General features: G+C 37.3%; 1 protein-coding gene across 4 annotated transcripts in view; it reads right to left on the bottom strand.

Moving 5' to 3' along the window:
- The window catches only part of CCNT2 (cyclin T2), a 53290-nt gene that overhangs the window by 6500 nt on the left and 22446 nt on the right, over nt 1-24344 (bottom strand). For 2 of the 4 annotated variants that reach the window (XM_090279449.1, XM_090279456.1), the window contains exons 3-7: nt 15375-15503; nt 9306-9366; nt 7085-7147; nt 3894-3939; nt 1942-2105 (exon numbers count right to left, since the gene is read on the bottom strand). In XM_090279449.1, the coding sequence (XP_090135575.1) occupies nt 1942-2105; nt 3894-3939; nt 7085-7147; nt 9306-9366; nt 15375-15503 (463 nt within the window). Of the gene's footprint in view, nt 1-1941; nt 2106-3574; nt 3940-4065; nt 5171-7084; nt 7148-9305; nt 9367-15374; nt 15504-24344 lie in introns of those variants that run through there. The other 2 variants (XR_016511395.1, XM_090279461.1) reach the window with 2 other exon arrangements.

The following is a 24344-nucleotide window of genomic DNA, read 5'->3' as shown; positions in this document are numbered from 1 at the left end:
TTGCCAGATATGGTTGAGTATGGCAAACGCATAAGGGAAGAAATGAAGACTATGCTAAATGAAACGAAGGAAAATCCATACAAATTCAATGGTGAAGGGAAGAAAACCGTGGTTCAAATGAATGATTTGGAATATAATAAGGAAGAAAAAAGCAGTCAACCAGTACAGAATGAAGAAACAAGAATTGAAAAAAATGAGGAGAGGCTTAGGAACCTCTGGGACAACTTTAAACGTGCCAATATCCTAATCATAGGGGTGCCAGAAAGAGAAGAGGAAGAGCAAGAAATTGAAAGCTTATGTGATAAAATGATTAAGGAAAACTTCCCAAATTTGACGAAGGAAATAGATATACAAGTCCAGGAAGCACAGAGCGTCCCAAACAAGTTAGACCCAAGGAGGACCACACCAAGACACATCATAATTAAAATGCCAAAAGTGAAAGATAAAGGGAGAATCTTAAAATCAGCAAGAGAAAAGCAGAGTTACCTACTACAAAGGGGTGCCTATAAGACTCTCAGCTGATTTCTCTAAAGAAACTTTGCAGGCAAGAAGGGACTGGCAAGAAGTATTCAGTGTGATGAAAAGCAAGGACCTACAACCAAGACTACTCTATCCAGCAGTTATCTTTTAGAATGGAAGGGCAGATGAAGTGATTCCCAGAAAAGGTAAAGCTAAAAGAGTTCATTATCACCAAACCATTATTAATATGAAATGTTAAAAGGACTTAAATTTAAGAAAAAGAAGATCAAAACTATGAATCTTAAAATGACAACAAACTCACAACTATCAACAACTGAATCTAAAAAATAAAAACAAAATCCAACTAAGCAAACCAGAATAGGAACAGAATCATAGGTATGGGGATCATTTGGAGGGTTATGAGCTGGGAGGTGGAGAAATACGGAAATGGTGCAGGAATTAAGCTGCATAATTGGTTGGTACAAAATAGACAGGGGGCAGTTGAGAATAATATAGGAAAGGGTGAAGCCGAAGGACTTATATGCATGATCCATGGACTGAACTAATGGGGGTGGGCTTGCTGGGGGAAGGGAGGTACTGGGCAGAGGGGAGCAAAGGGGAAAAAAATTGGAACTATTGTAACAAAATAATCAATAAAATATACTTAAAAAAATTTTTGATGCATATTTGTTGCTCTACTCACTCAGTCATTTTGAATGCAATGTCCACATAGAGAGGCTCACTCAATGGCGTCCACTGCCCCCAATGACTTAGTACAGTGAAGTCATCACTGTTCATGCATGTGCATTCCAGTCTACTCTCCTTGGCTGCCAGGTTACCCTGATGTCATGCAAACCATTTTTGTTATATTAAAAATAGCTGGGCCCTGGCTGCTGTGGCTCAGTGGATTGAGTGTCGGCCTGCGAGCCAAGTGTCACTAGTTTGATTCCCAGTCAGGGCACATTACTAGGTTGCACATCAGGTTCCCAGTTGGGGGTGCCAGTGAGAGGCAACCACACAGTGATGTTTCTCTCCCCCTCTTTCTCCTTTCCCCTCTCTCTTAAAATAAAATAAACAAATAAATTATAAAAAAAAAAAAAAAGCTGGACCTTTTCCAGAGAGACCTTGTACATTCAGTTTATTTTTCTTTAGGCTAATGAATCCTTATTTTCATCTTGTTCATTTGATCATGTAATTATACTTTAAAATCTCTTACCAAATTGTTAAAACAGAATTATAGTTGTTTTTAAAGTGTATATTTGAAATACAAACTGAAACACTAATAGATGAAATGATATATGGGATTAGCATTAAAATAACTAGAGGGGAGGAAGGATGTTTTATTGGCCGAAATTGGTAACTATTCAGTTGGGCATGAGTATATGGGATTCACTAGTTTTCAAACCTATGCAGAAGTAGACAGAATTTTTCCATATTAAAAGAAATATATTAATGTAAAAAATATTTATTTTCTCTACTTACCATCTAATAATTCTAAAGTAACTGTAGGATCCACATATTCCCACCAATGTTTTCCATCAGTTGACACAGGAATCTCCCAATTGGACCATTTGCAAGCCAAATGAATGCATACACATGCTATCACTGTTGGTTTGTACTGAAGACAGAAGGTGGTAAGATGTAGACTGTGTGGCACAGGTCGAAAAGGAAGAGCCACAGAAATTCAAATATGTAAAACAAAGAAAAAAATTTGCCAGTAAGATTAGAGCAAAAACAGAATCACAAGTGTTCTTCTGTAAGAGTACAAAACCTTATTTTGTTAAATTAAAAGCTGCTATCGCTAGTTATAAAATTCTAGTACTAAAAAAAGCTTTTATAAACATTCCCCACACCCTTACTCCCCCGAGTATTATATTCATATTTTATTACCACTATTAATATTTCTAAATTTTGCTTTTATATCTAAATTCAAAATATTTTTATTTCTTTATATAAAAAGGGGAAGATATACTTAATATACTTCTATTTCCAATAGTCACTATATATAAGTACAACACCTTAAACTTTTTGTGTGTGGCATTTTTGTTTCTTTTGTAACATCATGGCAAAAAAGTAAAAAAAAATAAATAAACAGAACTCTTTGTAAAAGTGACAAATTTCAACATTGCATTATAATATGGGATTCTACCATTTGGTGTGGTTTAATAAACAATTCTCAAATAAGTTAAAGAGAATTTAACATTTATCTATGTCAACCTCTGTCTTCTTTTCAATAAAGCCACAAAGAACTTACCTTTGGCACAACAGCTTTAAGAGCCAATGTTGCTATATACTACAAAAATACTACGTTTCTCCTTCTACTATACTGGGCATGTAACATGTCACAAATAAGCTTTTTTAAGCAAAGTTTTAAATTTAAGTGTTTTCTTTTTTTGTTTTTGTTACTGTTTGTAATTCTCATGATAGAGGTTAAATCTCAACAACATATATTTAAGAAAATACATTGACCTTTCCCAATCCAAAGTTTTAAATAAAACATAACAGTGTCACAAAAAGTTAAGGACCACACCAAGCTGGTTCAGTTCCCTGCTACCAATGACCCAGTAAAAAAACAAATTTAAATCAGTAATATAATCAACAGAGGACAGAATTTTATATTAAATTTTAAAGCCTTTTAAAAACGATTCTTCCATGGTTGGGTAGCTCAGTTGGTTAGAGCATTGTCCCCAACATTGTGGGTTCGATTTCTGGTCAGGGTACAAACAAGAATCAACTAATGAATGAATAAATAAGTGGAACAACAAATCAATGTTTCTCTCTCTCCTTTCCCCCTCTCTAAAAATCAATAAATAAAATTAAGACAAAACACTATTCTACTTAAGTTTCAGAACTGATGAAAATGTTCAACCCACACCATTTTTTATTTATATACACTGAATTTTTTTTAAAACTAAAGACTGTACTTATGCAAATTCAGGCACTGATAGGAGTTGACTACTTCTAATTTATTATTAGTGGATATTATCTGGATAAAAAACCCAAGTTATATAAATTTTATTAAAAAAACTTTAATTAATTAAAGATTGGATCAATGTGAAATTTAAAAAATTGTTATTTAACTATAATTGTAAACTAGAAATAGTTTTATACTTACCAAGTTGCTCGAATTTCTACGTTAAGTTTAGCTCTCTGTAATCTTTAGCTGCTATTCAGGCTACCAATTTTAGACTTATGCACTCACAAATCGAGAATATGTCATCAAAAAGCACCACTACACTTCACATTGTGCATTTAACCCCTCTGTGCCCAAAGTCCCTTGTACAATACACCGCAAAGCAGACAGGAAGGTACCACCACAGTAGATGGTCCAGTCTCCTGTTGCAACAAGGGTAAGAGACACATTGAGGGGGCCCTGCATTAAAGGAAGCTATAGTGTGCTACAACAGTGCAACAAAGAGGGTCAGGATAACAACCTGTTGGTAGCCATGAAATAGGATGTCTGTGCCAAATCCTTGCTTGCTGTAAGAAGGAAAAAAAAAACGAAGACAATACTATCAGCTTAAACATGATACCATCGAAAAGTTCTCAACACAACAAAAACTTCAAAGATGTGTACACAAAAAGTAAATTTTACTTACTACTTACAAATATCAAAGAGCGCCATCATTTTCTATACTACTGAAAATCTTCAACAACATTCACTCAAATGTTTCTTGCTATCCCCCAAAGATCTGAGAAACAAGCCGATTTGCTTTTAGCTAGCCAGTTACAAGGGCTAAACTTGTTACTAAGTTTAAGCATCTAGTCAGCTAAAAGTTGCAATAAAGCATTCTCCTGGATTTAAAAAAAAAGAAGAAGAAAAGATTTTGAAGTCTAATACAAAACACAAAGAGTTGCCTGCCAGACTTAATCCTCAATCATATTTAAATTGGCTTAAGTACTTCCCTCAAAACAAAAGAAAACAAACCCCCATCCCACAAACTCAGAGAGTAGAATCGCTCAGTTTTTCATTATGCAACTAATCATCAACAGAGAATAAACCTAGAAACATTATAAGGACATAGATACAGAAAATTCCATTGTATTATTTTTAAAAAACTATAGAATCCAGTTAATAATGACAACTTTAGATATGATACAAGTACTGTAGAGGGAATCAGCATGCTGCAAAACACATCCCCCCAAAAGAAAAAAGCTGAAAGTAAGACACTGAAACTGAAAACGCACCTTCCCAACAGGAATGCCACTGCTATAGTTTACCTATTTTTTCCCCCAACTACCCTAATATTCACTGACATACCTTTCCCCTCTGCTTCAACTAGGATCAGTTCCCCTCAACTCACCCCTCTCTAAAAGGCCTCAAAATCCTTGCCCCCTCCTAGTTTTATCCGTAGCACCTGTAACCCCAGCTGCCCCACGTGAATCTTTACAGAAAGGGATCTGGGCTTAACAGAGCTGTGCTAATGAAGTGTCAAAGCATCAGATGTCTTGGAGGCAGTGTGACTTAAGTACTGCATTCTTTCCTGGTAGGAATGGAAGGAGAATCATAAAAGTGAAAGGTCCCTCTGTAAAATGACATTAGCCAATTCTGCAGCAAAGTAGCAGAGAACCAATTCTCTCATGGGGGCTTTGGCGGGCAGGAAGGTGAAGAACTTTAAGGAAGTCAAACCATTTATCCCCTCACAAAAAACTCAAAATATGTAGAGAAGAAATTTTAAACTGCCATAGCAGTTTTCACCTCAAAATATCTAAATTCAATAACCTATCACTGTGCAACAGAGGAAGAATGAAGGGTAAATGTTCTTTTGTTAGCGGAAAATTGTAACAGAGCAAAGGAAAAAAAGACACCAAACATAAACGAGCATTTCTTAAATATAGAGTGAAATACAAACCAGTTACTTGAAATGTTAAGACAAGAGGAGGCTGGTTACATACATTTAAGATTTGTACTAAAATTTAAGAATCAGTACATTTTAAACATTAACAACAACAAAAAATCATATTTAAATATTTTGCTTTGGATGATAAGTCAAATTTGTAGTTTTTGTAAATGTTTTAAAATTCAGCATTCAATTTTGCAAATGAATGTTCTTTGTATGTGTCTAGCATCTTTAGATATAGAAGAACATGTGCAAAAATATAAACTCTGACAAAGAATTTTTAAAAAGCTGACTAAAATGTCAAAATACAAAAATCTAGTTTCAATTCCTACTAAATCAAAGTATTATTTTAGCCTATATTAGTGTCTTCCTTCAATATCTTTCTTCATTAGGCTCGATTCAGAACAAATTATATGGCTCTCCATTATTCTGAAAAAAGTTTACCCTTTCAAGTTTTCAGGAAAACAGAACTACTACTCAGTTTTATTCTTAATTCAACATCTACATTAGTTATCTATACAAATCTATACTACACTGTAATACTGGGGAGGAGAATGTGCTATAAAATGCATTCATATAACCACGAAGAACAGAAACATTAATTATGTTCCAGTTTACAAATGATAATATGTGCCATTAGGAGCAAAAAACATAAATGGCATTTTTAGTGGTCCAGTCTTAAAAACACTGTGGTATCTGATACGAGGTATTTTTCTTTTTCTTTCTTTTCTTTTTTTAAATGTAGCCATAACATAATGAAATCCTACCTAGGTATAAAATGAATTCAATTTAGAATGAATAAAATGTGAGAGTATTTAGGTAAAATACTAAAAAACAAAACAAGGCCTTCATAAATCTTACACATTTTGTTTAGAATAATCCTAAAGAAGTCCAGCGGTAAAAGAATGAAACTGCAAAATTTAATTTTCAAAAAGGAAATAATAGGTAAAGGAACACCAAACATTCCAACTGGTTGCTATTAGTACGTAACACTTCTAATGGGAAACTGGAAAGTTGAAGAAGTAGTTTAACAACATGCAACTGTGTACAAATATTTCTAGGAATACAGCAGCCATATAGGATTCATTAACAAGAGAAGAAAAATGTGTACCACATGCTTTATAAGCAGTAAAGTTAAAAAAAAAAAAAAAGCTTCCTATGCTTGTTTACAAAAGGTGTAACAGCCATATCACACTCTATAATTATTTCATTATACACAAAAAGGAAACCATTTTTAGTAATACTAAAGAACTGTGAAAAATGTATTAAACCAGTTTTGTTCAAATGAACAATGGCAAAACATTTCCAAAAATGATAAATCTGCTAAGAAAGGCAATTATTTATAGGAAAAAACTTTCAAATTAACCTCTAAATTCTTATACTCTAATCTTTTCAAGAAGTCAACAAAAATCTGACATAGATAAAAAATTAATATTACTTTCTACACCCACGTGTTAACAGCTTACATCTTAAACATTAACTGAAATAGGACAGACATAGCTCAACAGAGAAGTAGACACTCCTAATATTTGGAAGCCTTCCAGTTTGTCAGTGAAATAAGACTCTCATTGAAGTATAAAGGAAGCTAACTGACTGGTAGAACCACAAGTAGAGGGAGATGAATAAGTAGATATAGAACACTAAAAAGTAACGCTTCAACATGCCATTTTCCCCATTTTAGTAAAATTCAAAAGGCTATAACAACAAAATAACATCCAAATCAATTCTAGGTAATAAAAATCATTAATACTGTACTTAATTTAAAAGTTTCAAAGATCACTTACCTCTTACTAACTGGGTACATTTCACCACATCTGTATGTGGGTGCTCAATGGTGATCTCAAAACCTGAAATGAAAAGCACTTTTTTCCCCAATCACTTACCACTACAATACTTGCCTGAGAATGCCATTCACCACACAAGCATAAACATATATTTTTCACTATTAAAAAAACCCAAAGACGATATTTCTCATCACTGACATAATCATTATACCTCAGATAAGAAATCTTTCCTTCTCAAAAACAATGTTCCAATTATGAAAATTATCAGTTACTTATAGGTCGGGGATATTATTCATTTGAAATGCTGAATTATAATTAGTTTTTGATTATCCTCATGTTAAAAACAAACTGAAATCATGACAAATACAATTATTATCAAGCTTGCCCCACAGTTTAAGCAGGGAATAATGTATTTCTCCCCTCACCCCGCCACTTTATTGAATTTATTGGGGTTCTTAAGTGCATTACAATTATTTCAGATGTGAAAAGAACATTGTTCATAAATGTAACCTTTGGGCTACAGTGTAAGATAAATGACCTCTTAAATAATACAGTGCTCTTATTTTCTTAGTATGCCTTAAATCAAAAACTTTCAGTCAGTTAGCTTATAATTATGTTTCACTAATAAGAAAATTGTTAAGGTAAGTCAACTTTGTAGGCCTCATGATTTATTAAATCACTCTTTTTCAAACCAAAGATAAAATGTAGAAAAGCTTCCAATGTTCAATCTACCCTCAGGTAGGGCGGGGTTTTTCCTTTTTTTTTTTAAAAAAAAGTGGTCACATCTAATGCCTTCAGAAGAATTAAGTGAATAACATCCTAATAAACAGGTAATCTGGATTTATAGTTATTGTATGGTCTGTTTACATTTCTGTTCCAATTAAACTTACAAAATCATACTTTAATGAAAGCCAAAGAGGTGTATCTTATGAATTCTAATATTCCCCTTAAAATGCTATTCATTCTCTGTGCTCAAGTATGTGCCATAAACAATACAAATTACACATGATTTTAAATAAAATAACTTTATATTATTTTAAATAATATAATCTTCCTTTTCAACTTTCATTATATAAGTATTTGTAAATTTTTATATTTATATAATTTTATACAATAAACCAATAACATGTACTTTAATGGATTTGGAGGGTGTAAGAAAATTGTCAGTTTTATTTTTGTTTTTTTTTTTTTACTATAAAAACTTCAAGCAAGTGATATATTTCAAACTACTTCTATAATAAAAAGAATCTGTCATGAATAAGAAGCTGTTATTATCACTTCTATTCAACATTTGGGAATGGAGTAATACATAAAATAACTACCATAATAAATAATGATTATTTAGGACATACACAGTATGTGACAATTTTTAAAATACACCATCTTCCATCTTCAAAGTCACAATGTGAAGATAGGCATCATTATTCCACCTCACATATATAGAAAAGATGTATGAAAGGTAAATAGGAGAACTTTGCCCAAGTTTACAAAGCAAGTCAAAAACCTACAGATTTAAACCTAGATCTCCATAAAGCCAATGTTCTTCTGGAATATATGACTTTATACACATCAAAACTGCCTTAAGCCTCAATTTCCTCATCAGTAAAGTGAAAGATAAGAATGATCTTTCAAGATCACCTAAGTTGCACAAACGTTGTAGACAATATAACTTTTAGAAAAGGATGTTCAACATTTAATTAACTATGTCACATTAAATACTGACTATAAGCTCTAGGAGAACAAGAACTGCCATACATGTTTGTATACATTACAATCATAAGCAACAGCCTGAAAGCAGTACTTTATTCCTCCAGTACAAAGCTAGAATGAAGCACAGTATCTTAACTACTTGAAGACATAGAAATCACGTTGAAGGCTATTTATGCCAACTGAAATTAACTTAAAAAATAAATAAATAAAAAGGTTTCCTTATATTATAGCCCCAAATTTTGTTTTAAAATAAAACTTTCCCCAAAGATAACATCACTACAGAAATTTTTCCTTTATTTAGCATATAGCAGGCCCTTGAATACTGTCATTCCATTCAACATTATTTTGTTATACCATAGGAACTTGTTCATATCAATTAACCTGTAGTAAATTGGTTTTGTCATATGTTGTTTCACTTAAAATTGCAAAACCAATCGATGACATTAAGTAAGAACTTACCGTATTGCACTGTAAGAACATACACAAAAATATATGACATAAAAGTACATACCTAGGGTTTGTAGCATTATGGTTTCAAGTAAAACCAGTTCTTGAGTTTGCTGAAGATAAGCCTGCCAGGAAAAGAGTAATATTAAAATGCTTCATATAAACATAACACTACTAGACTAAGCAACCCTTAAATCTCATGACAATTATAGCTTGATTACAAAAGAACCAGAGTTGCTTAAAAATATGAAGGAAATAAACTTGAGGGTAAGAGAGAAAACCTATACTCTTGACAACTTGGAATTGAATTACTTCTAGTACAGGAAATGTAAGCAAAGCAAAAACAAAAAAAACAACAACCTAACAATATGAAAGGGGGTGAGTTAACTGGATCAAATCAATCTACAATGTAAAACTTTCGTCGTTGTCGGCGGCGGCAGCTGTCCGTCTCGAGAGACGATGGCGTAGCTTCCTGAGAGTCTATCTGCACCGCCGAGAATGGCTGTGCAGTCCGACTCGGGAGTGACAATCCCTGCCGCACTTGTTACAGGTGAAGGCAGATGGCCGTTGTTGCTGCTGTTGACGCTGCTTCCGCCTCGATCTTTTCTGGACCGCCTCCTCGTTGCGCGCAGCCTCTGCACGTGACGTACCTTGCCTGACCGCGAGCCTCCAGGCTAGGCGGTCGTCTGCTTGAACTTCCCATGTGTTGAGATTGATGGAGCATTGTGTCATGTCCTTTTTGCAGATGTCTTTGAACCGCAGTTTTGGGCGCCCTCTCATCCTCTTGCCTTCTGCTAGCTCGCCGTAGAGGAGGTCTTTGGGGATACGGCCTGCATCCATTCTTTTGACATGGCCGAGCCACCTGAGGCGTCTCTCGCTAAGAACTGCATGCAAACTGCTCATATTGGCTCGCTTCAGCACCTCGGTGTTGGGGACCTTATCCTGCCAGGCGACATGCAGGACGCGTCGCAGGCACCTCATGTGGAAGCTGTTGAGTTTCCTTTCGTGCCTTGCGTAGGTGGTCCACGTCTCGCTGCCATAGAGGAGAGTGCTGAGTACACAGGCTTGGTAGATGCGCAGTCTGGTTTTCTCAGTGAGGCTGGAATTGTTCCACGCTCGCCGGTTCAGTCTGGCCATAACTGTGGCTGCCCTGGCGATTCTCCGGTTGACCTTCAGGTCGACTGACAGAGAGCTCGAGATGGTGGACCCGAGGTAAGTGAAGTCGTTGACAACCTCCAGGGTGTATCCGTCGATGGTGATGCATGGGGGAGTCCCCGTGCCTTGAGCCATAACGTTCGTCTTCGTCAGGCTGATGGCTAGTCCGAACTCCTTGCATGCGTGGGAAAGGCAAGTGACTAGCTGCTGGAGTCCCTCTTCGGAGTGTGATGTCAAAGCTGCGTCGTCGGCGAAGAGCATCTCACGGATGAGCACCTCTTTGACTTTGGTCTTGGCTCGTAGACGGGCCAGGTTGTAGAGCTTGCCATCGGATCTGGTGTGAATGAAGACACCCTCGCTGCAGTCCTTAAAGGCGTATTGGAGGAGCATGGAGAAGAAGATTCCGAACAGCGTAGGCGCGAGGACGCAGCCCTGCTTTACTCCGCTGCTGACTGGGAAGGCCTCAGAGGTTGCGCCGTTGTAGGACACCGTGCTGTGCATGTTGTCGTGAAAGGACATGACCACAGCAAGCAGATGTGGTGGACAGCCAATCTTCCGTAGCAAGCTGAAGAGACCGACCGCTTCGACTGACCAGATCAAACGCCTTCGTGAGGTTGATAAAGGCGAGGTAGAGTGGTTTATGCTGCTCGTGACACTTCTCCTGCAGCTGGCGTAGGGAGAAGATCATGTCCACTGTTGAACGGCCAGCTCTGAAGCCACACTGGGACTCTGGGTAGACGCGGGAAGCAAGGGTATGCAGGCGGGCAAGAGCGACCCGGGCGAATACTTTGCCGACGACGCTGAGGAGAGAGATGCCCCGGTAGTTGTTGCAGTCGCTGCGGTCTCCTTTGTTCTTGTACATGGTGATAATGTTGGCATCTCTCATATCCTGGGGGATGTAACCCTCCTTCCAGCAGCGACAGAGTAGATGATGGAGCGGCTGTAGCAGGACTGGTTTCCTGCTCTTTAGGATTTCTGGAGGGATTCCGTCGCTTCCTGGTGCTTTCCCGCAAGCGAGGCGGTCGATGGCTTTGCTGAGCTCTGCCGCAGTAGGTGGGGTGTCTAGCTCCTCCATGACTGGTAGGTCTGGGATGGCGTTAAGAGCAGTGTCTGTTACGGTGTTCTTCGTTGCGTACAGCTCGAGGTAGTGCTCGGTCCACCGCCGCATTTGCTGTTCCTGGTCAGTGATGACCTCACCTGTCTTGGACTTAAGGGGGGCGATCTTGGAGGGGATTGGGCCTGTTGCCTTCTTGATACCCTCATACATTCCTCGTGCGTTGCCTGTATCGGCGGCTTCCTGAATGCTTCTGCACAGGTTTAGCCAATAGGTGTTGGCACGGTGGCGGGCGGTCTTCTGGACTTTGTTCCTGGCAGCCCGTAGAGCTTGAAGTGTACTGGGAGTGGGCGTGACCTTGTAAGCCAGTAGGGCCTTCCTCTTAGCCTCGATCACGGGTTCCATTTCTTCCCAGTGAGCCTCGTACCAGTCAGCGTTCTTCCGCTCTTTCTTCCCGTAAGCAATAATGGCGGAGTTGTATATGGCGTCGCGGAGACGTGGCCAATTGGATTCGATAATGTCATCTGCCGCCACTCCCTCGCCGAGTGCATCTTCCATCTTGTTGATGAATTGCTGGGTCTTAACTGGGTTGCTGGCACAACTGGTGTTGATGCGTGGGCGACCCTTCATCTTGGAGTGGTGCAACCTCTTCGGCATTATGCGCACCTTGCTTACCACGAGGGCATGGTCCGTGTCGCAGTCTGCACTGTGGTAGCTGCGGGTGAGGAGGGTGCTGCCAATATCCGTTCTTCTGGTGATGACGAGGTCAAGCTGGTGCCAATGGCGGGAGCGGGGGTGCCTCCATGACACCTGGTGGATCTCTTTGCACTTGAAGAATGTGTTTGTCACGCACAGGCCGTGGTGACACGAAAGCTCAAGCAGTCGCTGACCATTCTCATTGATCTTTCCTCTCCCAAAGTTTCCAAGGCAGGTGGGCCAGGCTATGTGGTCGGCTCCTACTCTTGCGTTGAAGTCTCCAAGGAGATAGAGAGCGTTACTTCTGGGGATCTTGGATAACGCTTCGTCCAGTGCATGGTAGAACTGTTCTTTCTCTTCGATGGTGGCGCAGAGGGTTGGGGCGTACGCGCTAAGAATGCTGACTGGGCCGAAAGTTGTTGACAATCGGAGGGTAAGTAATCTCTCTGTGCCTCCTGTGGGTGGCTCTATGGAGTTAACAAGCGTGTTCTTCACAGCGAACCCAACACCGTGCTGTCTTGGTTGGTCCGGAGACTTCCCTTGCCAGTAGAAGGTGTAGTTGGTTTCTCTGATAGTTCCGTTGTCGGCCAACCGGGTCTCCTGTAGAGCCGCAATGTCGATGTTTAGTCGTGCCAGTTCCCTATCGATGACAGCGGTTTTCCTGGCACCATTGATCCACGGAAGGTCTGCAGTAAGTCCGGGGCACATGGTCCTGATGTTCCAGCTAGCGAGACGAAGAGCTGGAGGCTTCTTTCTTGTTGTTTGCTTGGAATTAACTGGTGCGGGTGTTTTGTGGCCCACTTTTCGAGAGGCGCCTCTCTGATCCCCACGCACCCAGTGGGGCAGGCGAGCCATGGCGAGACGGCACCTAATTGGCTGGGGCTGCCCCGCTTGAGGCGGGCGGTAGCTGTCCAGTGAGGTGCGATGACCTCTCCCACTGTCAGAGGAGACCCCTGGCGCTCGTTTCCTTCGCCAATCGGATGAGCTTATAACCGGTATCTGTCTCCTCCCGTGTTGAGTCGACATCTTGCGATGACGCTGGAGTGTCCTCTCCAGTGAAACTGAGAGCTTCAATGTAAAACTTTACTGAGGTATTATTAGTGCTTCAACACATTAAGAACAGGAACTACTAACCCAAGTACAAACACCAAATTCAAACCCACTTTTTAAAGCAAAGACTCATCAACTTAATCTAGTATAATTCGTCTGGTAATTCCTAGACAGTCACAGTAAATTTGAGTGAATTATTTTTAGAATTAACTTCCTCTCTTCAGAAAAAACAAAATAAAATCAAAACAATTCGTATAATTTCTAGATTTAAAGAAAAAATTTTAGCTACAAAATATCAAAATATGGGTAGGTGTCCATGGGGACATTAAAAGAGGATCTTCTCCCTCAACTTTAATAAATTATTCCCTTATTGCAATTACTCTGGAAATAAAGGAAATGAAAAATTTTCTGGCATCTCATTCTTAGATTAAGAAAATAATATATCACATATAAATATTAATTTATATAGGAACATATCACTAAACCCAGAGTGAAAGCACCTTTAATTTTATTTATGCCACATTCTGAAAAGGTCACTGAGCTGATTTTTAAAACATAGATTTCTATTATTTAAATAATATCCTAAGTATTCACAAGAAATAATTCTAAATTTTTAAAATTAGTAGACATTACTAACTTGAAAGAGTTCTCATTTTGAATAATCACACATTCTCTATTACTGAACGGCTACATCAATATTTTGCTTCCTTAAAGCCAACATCTAGGATAAAACTTGTCAGTAATAAAATGAGATACATTTAATCTGACTAAATTAATATAATCTAGTAGTCATTCAGTAGTTAAAAGTTCCTGATAAAATAATTCACCTATAATAAGTGTTAGAAAAATTATTTTAAAGGCCCAGAATTCTAGCTTGTTTTACGATATCAGAACATTTTAAAATGGTACTTTCAAACAAGGTCTATTAAAATGTTGATGATGAACAAGTTGTTTGGAAACTAGCATTATTCTTTAAACTGAAATATTAAAAAATGACACTCATGAGCCATGACCGGTGTGACTCAGTGAGTGGATGTTGTCCTGCAAACTGGCAAGTTCAGTTCTTGTTAAGGGCACATACCTTGGTTGGGGAGGGTGTGAGGGGAAGTCCCCTTCCCCTCCCTCTAAAAATAAATAAGTAACATCTTAAATAAAATGCCACTTATGAAAGCATGATAAAATGTATCTTTGTGTATCAGAGAGCTAAATAGTAGTATATGTACATTAAGTCCCCCTGGCTGGTTTGGCTCAGTGGATTGAGCGTCGGCCTGCAAGCTAAGTGTCGCTGGTTCGATCTTCCAGTCAGGGCACATCAGAGAAGGAAAACTCTGACTCCAAAAAACCTCCGTTGCCTTGCGGCATACCTCTTCAGGGGAAAGGCTAAGGGAGTAAACCCCGACAGAAAATCCGGAGCCGGAGTCCTTAAGGCGGTTTGACGTTGTAGTCAACACCGGCAACTCCTGCGGCGCACCTGAAGCCAAGCTGTATTGACTCCGTCTTTCCCTTGGATCCTTCAGCTGCGAAGAGAGGGGGGTCTGCTGCATGGGCAACAGCAGACCCTCCATATCACCCTGCCCAGGCTCTGTAGCTTCAGCTTCACTGGAGAGGACACTCCAGCGTCATCGCAAGATGTCGATTCAACACGGGAGGAGACAGATACCGTGTCACTCCCGAGTCGGACTGCACAGCCATTCTCGGCGGTGCAGATAGACTCTTAAGAAGCTACACCATCGTCTCTCGAGACGGACGGCTGCCGACGATGTACATTAAGTAAAGGAACAATTCTGTGAAGAGATTAATTACTGGTCTGGAGGCAAATCCTGAGATTTTCCTATTCCTTTATTTGCTGACAATTTAGAGTTATTTTTCTCTGGTCTTGAATACAACGGAGGTGATATAATTTACTCTCTGCATGTATTACAATTTGCTGTGAAGATCAACAACAAAATATGAAACATTTAAAAAGTACCTTACATGATTCAGAATGACATTATAATTCATGAACATACATGAAATATGTTTCTGGCATATTGCTTCCTGACATTACATTCCTAAGTGGTAACAGAAATAGGCAGCACTTGGAAAGCAACACTAATTAAATTATATTATTACTAGGTCTAAATAATGAAAAGGTTTCAAATTTACAAAGAAAAACCAAAAAACCCAATTATTACATACATCGCACTTAGTATCCAGCAGTGGCTCTAGGGGGTGAAGACAAGCATGTGCTACTTTGATAACATGTTCAAGTTTTCGAGCCTGTTCTTCCACTTTTGCAGCCAAAAATAATGCAGTAGGTGCTATTATCTGTGGGAAAGATAAAAAGTTGGTGATTTAAAAGCAAATAGATTTTGGAAAAACCTACTTTCTAAAAGGGAGGGGAGTGCAAGGAAAGAATGTAATATTAAAAGTATGAATTACTAGTTGGGTTATGAAAAGACTGATGTTAAGAATATTAATAAAGATATTCATTAAATAGAACTAGTTACCCTAGTCTATAAAATCTGTTTTGTTTTGCAAGAAGAATGCTACAGGCAAAAAGAAAAGACTTATACTTTACCTAAGAGAAAGTTTAAATAATATTAATGCACATGGCAAAGAAAAAGGAAAACCCCCCTCAAGACAAGGAATAAAAGCATAGATTTAAAAAAAGATGAAAAGTGAGTAAAGTATACCCAGATTTTCCTTCTTTTGGGGCAGCCACCACTTTCTAAGGTTTTCTTAAATTAGTGATTTACTGTGTAGCTAAAAGCTACACAATCTTGCTTAAGAACAGAAAAAGGATCTACAAGGCAAAATGAGGATTCTGCACATGAAACTGCTACCTAATATCTCTATTACTTTACTAACCTCATTAAAAGCAACATAACAGAAAATAAACATGTAAGATAAACCAACAGAGTAGAAATACTGCCAATTGGAGATCAAGAAATTAGCAATTTTTTAAGCTTAGTGAATTATGTTCTTTGGCCAAAAGTATAAGAACATAGCACTAACAAAGACATTGACTAAAACAGAGAAACATCTATTTTAAACAAATATTTAACCCTAGAATTACTAATAAACCAAATAACTGTTGACTCAGAAAATGGGCATACTTTATACTCAAATAACATTTTAAGATTACATACAAGAAATATCTCATGGTGATGGAAGGAGACTAGATTTTGGATGGTGAGCACACAATGGAGTATATTGATGATGTATTACCAAGCTGTACATCTGAAATTTATATATTTATTAACCAATGTTACTCCAATAAATTTAAGAAATATCTCATGGAAAGATAATTTCTATATATTGAAATTCAGATACATTACTTTTCAAGAGATAAATATCTGAGTCTCACTGTATCTTGGGGGTCATCAATCACTACACAGGAACAATGTCAAAAGAGGGAGGGAAGAGAGACAGGCATAAATCATGCTATGTGATTTGGGTACATAACAAAAGGAAGAAATTTCTAATATAGAGAAGGTGGATCCTTTCCTCTGAGTGCTTTTAGAACTACTTATAAATATCATTGTGGAGATGAAATTTAATTGTTGGATTCTGGATCTGAAAGGGAACTTCTCTATTCCAAATGCATTTGCAGATGAGTAAATATGACTAGGATTTCTCTTCCTGATGCATAAATCTTTAAAACAGACCTAAAATTAATTGAGTCTGGCTCCAAACCACCAGAAATAATGTTGCTGTGAAAGGCCTGAATAATTTCAACTTATTTCCATCTTATAAAATTAAAATTACAACAAAAGAATTTTTAAAATTGAGAATGCTCCAGAAAGCAATGTATTCTTTGTTTTCATAGATTTAGAATAAACTATTATTCTAACAGATTAATTAAGCAACATCAAAATTAGTTAATATTCTTGAAACACAGTTAAACAGCAGTCACCCAGGGTGGGGGAAGGCAAAGGTGGTGGCGATGTTTCTGAGATGTAGAAAGTATAACTGAGATCAGACAATTATTCCTATCCGTTGTATTTTCCCCATACTTAAAATTTCCTACCACTGCTATCTACTTTGTTTAATTACTTTTCTATTTGAAGGCTTAACTCAAAAGATCATCTACCAAAGTGAAATTTCTGAGTTAAAGTGTCTCTCTTTATTGAATAAAAAATTTTGTATACCTCTATCATTGTACTTATATTGTATTCTAACTTTTATTTTATTAATCTTGTCTGTCCTCTAGTCTAGAAGCAGCTTGAACAGAGATTGAATTATTCATTCATGTTACTATTATCTAGATTGTGTAGCTGCTGTTTAATATATCTGAATAAATGACATGTGGACAATCTATATATAAATATAAAGGCATCAATATTAAATTCAAAGTATTCCAAATGCCACAATAAAAATCTAAGAGCCAATACCAAGGTAAGAAATGCAAGAAACACTTAATAAAACATAGACACTCAGTTTCCCACAATCTCTCATTTATTATCTTATTCATGTCTAAGAGGGGAATGGCTTTGTCAGCCTTCAAATGCTACAACTATTTATCAAGGAGTGAAGCAACAGAAGAACAAGTCAAAAGTCAAATTACACTGAACTTAACATTTAAACTTCCTTCCTAACTGCCAGATGAACCAGAATTTCTCTTACTTGCTAAAAGGCAGTTCTAAAAGTATCCAATAAGATTTCCTTGGTAAAATCTTTTAGGATTCCCATAGGTCAATCCTCTGGAGATTTTTTGAAAGCCTCAATATCAAGAGGTACTTTCAAACCACACAGCTCTCCCCTTAGAAGAGAGTCTCAATATAAACAAAGTATGTGTACTAGTGAGTGATTCTCAAATTCTACAAGTAATTTTAAAAAGTAAGTATTCAGGGAGCTAAACAATGATCTTCAGGGTAGATTCCTGTGTATTTAACCACACTCCTCACAGAAGTTTTTCCTGTTCCCTTTAAATAGGGCTCAATTCTCATTCTCCTCCAGTGCAACTAATACCCAACACTCTTCCAAAGTTCCTGGTGAAATCCACTAACTCCATTCACATTTCCTCCTCTACAGCCTGCGAACATTTTACTCCACCAGGGCTGTAAAAACAAAACAAAACAAAACATCTTTTTAGATACTTTGTAAATATCTCCATGTGAGACTTTAATTTTAAGGATGACTAAGGAAGATAATCAAACTAGGCACTACTGCTTTTTGTATGGAAAGCTGATTCTTTGGTCTGGCTTATTAAAAGGAAAAGAATTCCAAACATTTTAAGTATTGGCAATATTACTAGTTGGTCTGTGGTTTTAGAGGGAACAAACATTCATTAACACATGTAAACTTGGTTAAAGTCAAACAATTCACACCAATACTGGGGTACATACTTGGCTGGTTCAAGTGACCAAACCATTACAAACTCAGATTCAGTTCATTGTGTTCTCGTCCCTAGTTTGATGAATTTTCTCCAATTAGGATTTTTTAATAGTCCAGAGTTTATAACTCTAGCAGATGTACAACTATCTCAAGGAGATATTACATTTGCAAAACAAGACAAATTTCTACAGAAATTATACCATACAAATTAAAGAGGTGATGAAGTCAGCTGTAGCAGAGTATGTCAAAACTGCCTCAGTGTAATTTGACTAGCCTAGGCAAATTACTTATTCTCTTCATGGTTCAGTTTCTGCATCTGTAAAACGGGAGAAATAGTATCTGCTATAAAGTTGTGGTGAGGATGAAATGAATTAATATATGTAAAGCACTTAGAACAGTGCCCCAAGGTAATATGACTCGAATATTAACACTATGTTGAAAAATTAAACAATTGTGTATTGTTGAGCTTGAATTTCAAATGTGATTTAACACACTTTAAAAAATTTTCTTCTTTCTAGCTCACCTTCTTTCTTCCACAGTTAAACCCAATTCTTTAAAGGTTCTTAGTCCTAAGTGAACAGGTTCAAACACTGTTATGATACTTGGCATTACTTCAATGGTTATACTCACAATCCTTTCTTCCTTTCTCCCTCCAGTTGTTTTCACTTCCTTCTCTTTTTCTATTCCTTTATACATTTCCTTTCCTACCTCTTGATTTGACTCCCTCCTCCTGCCCATTTCTGGCCCTGGTCTCTACTTTCTGCTCATGATGATGCCCTCACTACTGACATTCTTCACCCTCCATTGCTGGTTTCAACTGTGATAGTTGGAAGAAAGGTCAATCTGAATTAACAAAAGGCCTGGGTAATTTCTAAGATACCGGAATGGCTGTATCAAGTGAATCATCTGTCTATTCTTTTAGTAATTAATTTTATGCACACACTTTGTGTATACATTTGCATTTAAGAACTACCCATAGCTGTTTTGATACTCAAGTTTAAATCTCCTAATCCCAAAGAGCCCTAAAAGAAGCAAAGATAAGACTTCTATGTTATATGAAATGTTAAAGGGACTTGTTTAGAAGAAAGAGGATCAAAACTATGAATATTAAAATGAAAACTGTCTCACAACAACCAACAACAAAAGCTAGGGAATCGAAACAAAGGCAAAAACTAAGTAGGCAACGAGAGTGGGAAAAGAATTACAGGTGTGGGGAACATATTGGGGGGAGGTCAGTTGGGAGGGGGAAGGAGAGAAAGGGAGGGAGATGGTACAGGAATTAAGAAGCATAGTAGGAGGGAGTGGATAGGAAGATGCTGAGAAGAACTATATGCACAACCAATGGGCATGGACTAAGGCGGGGGGTGGGGGGGACAACTGCAGGGAGGGGGAAGTCGCTGGGTGGAAGGGAACAAAGGGAAAAGAAATTGGGACAACTGTAACAGCATAATCAATAAAGCGTATTAAAAAGAGAGCTGTAGAGAAAAACTTGACGTGCTAGAAGAAAACTAACTGCAGTTTTGAAATCAGCAGGCCTACTTAAGTCTAAAACAGCTGAAAAACCAACTCAACAGGAATTATGTTAAAAATTGTTCCCCTGTGTTATAGAACTGTACCCCTGAAACCTGCATAATTTTATTAACCAATGTCACCTCCAATAAAAAGTACTTCTAAGACTGCTTTCTAACTGATCATTCAGTAGGAACCTAAGCTGTTCTAATGTTTCAGCTCTAGGTTTTAATGGGTGAGGAAACAACTCCTTCCCTTTGCCATAACTGCCTCAACACCCACCCCTCCTCTGATTAAGACTAGGATAATTATTTCTGTGCTTTAAAAAGGACTAATTATCTAGCTAGTTCTAGGTTTTGCAGCTCAAAATTTGGAAATCACGCTGGCTACGGCTATAAAGTGGTAATGGTATAACTTTAGCAAAAACTCATAAAAAAGAAGTTCCTAGAATAGGAAAAGGCAAAGCAGAAATTAGAAATAAAAACAAGAGAGCCCCTGTCCAATGAGAATGGAAAAGGTCAAAATCACCATTTGTTGATAAGAAACATCACCAAGCACAAGCAAATTAAAGCAAAATTCCAGTACAATGTAAAAAGTAGATTAAATCCTTAATTTTGCTGCACTTGAAAAGACTAATTTCATTACAGAAAATATCATTAACTCGGTTATTTTTTTGTTAGATTGGCAAAAATATGTATTTTTTGGTGTGGTGCAGAATTTTATTTTTTATTGTAGTTTTCCATTACCATTTATCCTGCTTATGCCCCCCAAGCCCCACAATCACCATCCTGTTGTCCACGAGTCCTCTCTCCTTTTTGCCCAATCCCTCCAACCCCTAACATCTCCCCCACTCCAGCTGTTATCCCTGCTCTCCAGCTATGAGTCTGTCTCTATTTTGTTAGTTCAGTTTGCTCATTAGATTCACCTATAAGTGAAATCATATGGTATTTGCCTTTCTCTGACTGGCTTATTTCACTTAGCATAATGTTCTCCAGGTCCATCTACACTGTCACAAAGGGAAAAATTTTCTTTTTTATGGCTGAATAGCATTCCACTGTGTAAATGTCCCACAGTTGTTTTATCCACTCAACTACTGATGGACACCTGGGCTGTTTCTGTATCTTGGTGATTGTAAATACCTTGTAATGCTGCAGTGAACATAGGTGTGCTTATGTTCTGAATTAACAGTTTCGAGTCTCTGTGGAGATATTCCCAGAACTGGGATCACTCATTCAGAAGTCCATTTTTAATTTTTTTGAGGTATCTTCATACTGTTTTCCACAGTGGCTGCACCAATCTGCATTCCCACCAGCAGTGCAAAAGGATTCCCCCTTTCTCCACATCCCCGCCAGCACTTGTTCTTTGCCTATATATTGATATCTATTCTGACAGGCGTGAGGTGGTATCTCATTGTGGTTTTAACTTGCATTTCTCTGATGATTAGTGACGTTGAGCACCTTTTCATGTCTATTGGTTATCTGTAGGTCCTCTTTGAAAGTGTCTATTCAGGTCCTTTGCCTATTTTTAAATTGGATTATTATTTTTTTGGTGTTGAGTTTTAAAAGTCCTTTATAAATTTTGAATATTAACCCTTTATCAGATATATCAGTGGATATGTTCTCCCATTTGGTGGGTTTCCTTTGCTGTGAATAAACTTTTTTGTTTGATGTAGTCCCATTTGCTTTTTCTTTTCTTTCTCTTGCTTGGGAGATATATCCAATAAAATATTGCTACAAGCAATGTCCGAGATTTTGCTGCCTACGTTTTCTTCCATGATTTTTACGGTGTTGGGCCTAACATTTAAGTCTTTAATCCATTTTGAATTTATTTTTGTGTGTGGATTAAGAAGATGGTCTAGTTTCATTTTTCTGCACGTATCTCTCCAATTTTCCATCTATTAAATAAACTATATTTAGCCCATTGTATGTGCTTATTTCCTCTGTTGAATACTGATTGACTATCACAGTGTGGGTTTATCTCTGGGCTCTCTATGCTGTTCCATTGATCTATGTGTCTGTTTTTATGCCAGTACCATGCTGTTTTAATTACTATGCCCTTATAGTATAGTTTCATATTAGGTAGTGTGATTCTTTCAACTTTGTTCTTTTTCAGGATCGCTGTTGCTATGAAGGGCCTTTTGTGGTTCCATATAAATTTTTGAAATATTTGTTCTAGTTCTGTGAAATACATCATTGGAATCTTTATAGGAATTGCACTGAATCTATAGATTGCTTTTGGTAGTATGGATATTAATTCTTCCTATCCATGAACATGGTATCTGCTTCCACTTATTTGTATCTTCCTTAGTTTCTTTCTTCAGCGTCTTATAATTTTTCAAGTAGAGGCCTTTTACATCCTTGGTTAGGTTTCTTCCTAGGTATATTTGTTTGTTTTTTGTAGCAATTATGAATGGGATTGTTTTCCTAATCTCCCTTTCTGTTAGGTCGTTATAGGCATATAAAAATGCAACTGATTTCTGGATATTAATTTTGGATCCTGCTACATTGCTGAATTCATCTATCAGTTCTAGTAGTTTCTCGGTGGAAACTTTGGGGTTCTCTATGTACAGTATCACATTATCTGCAAATACAGTTTTACTTCTTCTTTTCCAATTTGGATGCCTTTTATTTCTTCTTCTTATCTGATTGTTGTGGCTAGGACTTTCAGTACTATGTTTAATGAGAGGTGAAAGCAAACATCCCTGTCTTATTCCCGATCTTAAGGGGAACACTTGTAGTTTTTGCCTGTTGATTATGATGCTGGCTGTGGCTTTGTCATATGTGGCCTTTATTAAGTTTAGGTATGTTCCCTCTATTGCCACTTTGCTGGGCTTTTATCATACATGGGTGCTGGATTTTATCAAATGCTTTTTTTGCATCTGTTGGTATGATCGTGTGTTTTTCTTTATCCTTCATTTTGTTTATGTAGTGTACCACATTTATTGATTTGCAAATGTTGTACCAACCCTACATTCCTGTAATAAATCTCACTTGGTCATGGTGTATGAACTTTTTGATGTATTGCTGTATTCAGTTTGCTAATATTTTGTTGAGGATTTTAGCGTCTGTTAATCAGGATACTGGCCTATAATTTTCTTTGTAATATCTATTTAGTTTTGAAATTAGAATAATGCTGGCCTTGTAAAATGAGCTTGGGAGTCTTCCCTTCTCTTGAATTTTATGAAATAATTTGAGAAAAAGAGGTGTTAGTTATTCTTGGAATGTTTGGTGAAATTAACCTGTGAAGTCACCTGGTCCAGGATTATTATTTTTTACTCATATAATTATATGTGAATGTAATACTCTCAATATATGATGATTTATCTTGAGAATTAAAAAATATATTCAGGCTGAATGTTATTCAGGACATAGAATTACATTTAAAAGAGTGTTGGTTTAATAAAAACTAAAATATACTAGTATCCGGAATTGCTGAAAAACTGTCCTAATTGAGAGAAGAAGGCTTGAATTCCATAACTACACTTAAATATACTAAATATGCTTAATACTTTCTGGCATATTAAAATTTATTTATTTAAGAGTACCTCACCTTCAGGAATTTGTTACAAAAATAAAAATAATTATAAAGTACACTTAGTATTTCATAGTTGTCTTTTTTCTCCATTACTCAGCTACTACCATCTCCCAAGCACATTAGTATTACATATTCAAATATTCTACATAAACTGTAAAAAGTCTACTTTCTTTCATATGGCTAAACAAATAAGAACTAATATTACAGATTACTTAATATTGTGAAGATGGGAGTATTCCCCAAATTAATCTAGATTCACAGAATGTCTGTCAAAATCTTAGCTTCTGTTTTACAGAACAAAATTGGAAGACTGATACTTCCTAAATTCAAAATTTACTACAAAGTTACAGTAATCAAGACTGTAGACTGTAACTGCATCAGACTGTGGCTCTGCATCAGAGTGCCACTCAACCACCTCCACAAATGACACACACAAAGAGCAGGTACCAGAGCCCCACTATAGTGAATACTGCTCGACAGCTCCTCCCGTTAGTCTAGGTCAGTTCTTGCACCTATCAGCCTGAGAGTGCCAACTGCAATCAGGTCTCAACTGTAACAGGAGACCACATAAAACCCACACAGGGGACACTCCTGGAACACCTGGCTCAGGTGACCAGGGAGACTGTGTGACTGGGCCCTATAAGACACCTACAACATAAGGCCATTCTACAAAGACCAAGAGATGTAGCAGCTCTACCTAAAACACAGTAACAAACACAGGGAGACAGCCAAAATGAGGAGTAAAAGAAACTCGTCCCAAATGAAACAACAGGACAAAACTCTACA

Source organism: Furipterus horrens, unplaced genomic scaffold (assembly GCF_987537825.1).
Source record: "Furipterus horrens unplaced genomic scaffold, mFurHor1.1.pri manual_scaffold_1, whole genome shotgun sequence".
NCBI lineage: Eukaryota > Metazoa > Chordata > Mammalia > Chiroptera > Furipteridae > Furipterus > Furipterus horrens.
Note: the sequence above shows the minus strand (reverse complement) of the source record. Positions and strands in the feature narration are given on the sequence as shown.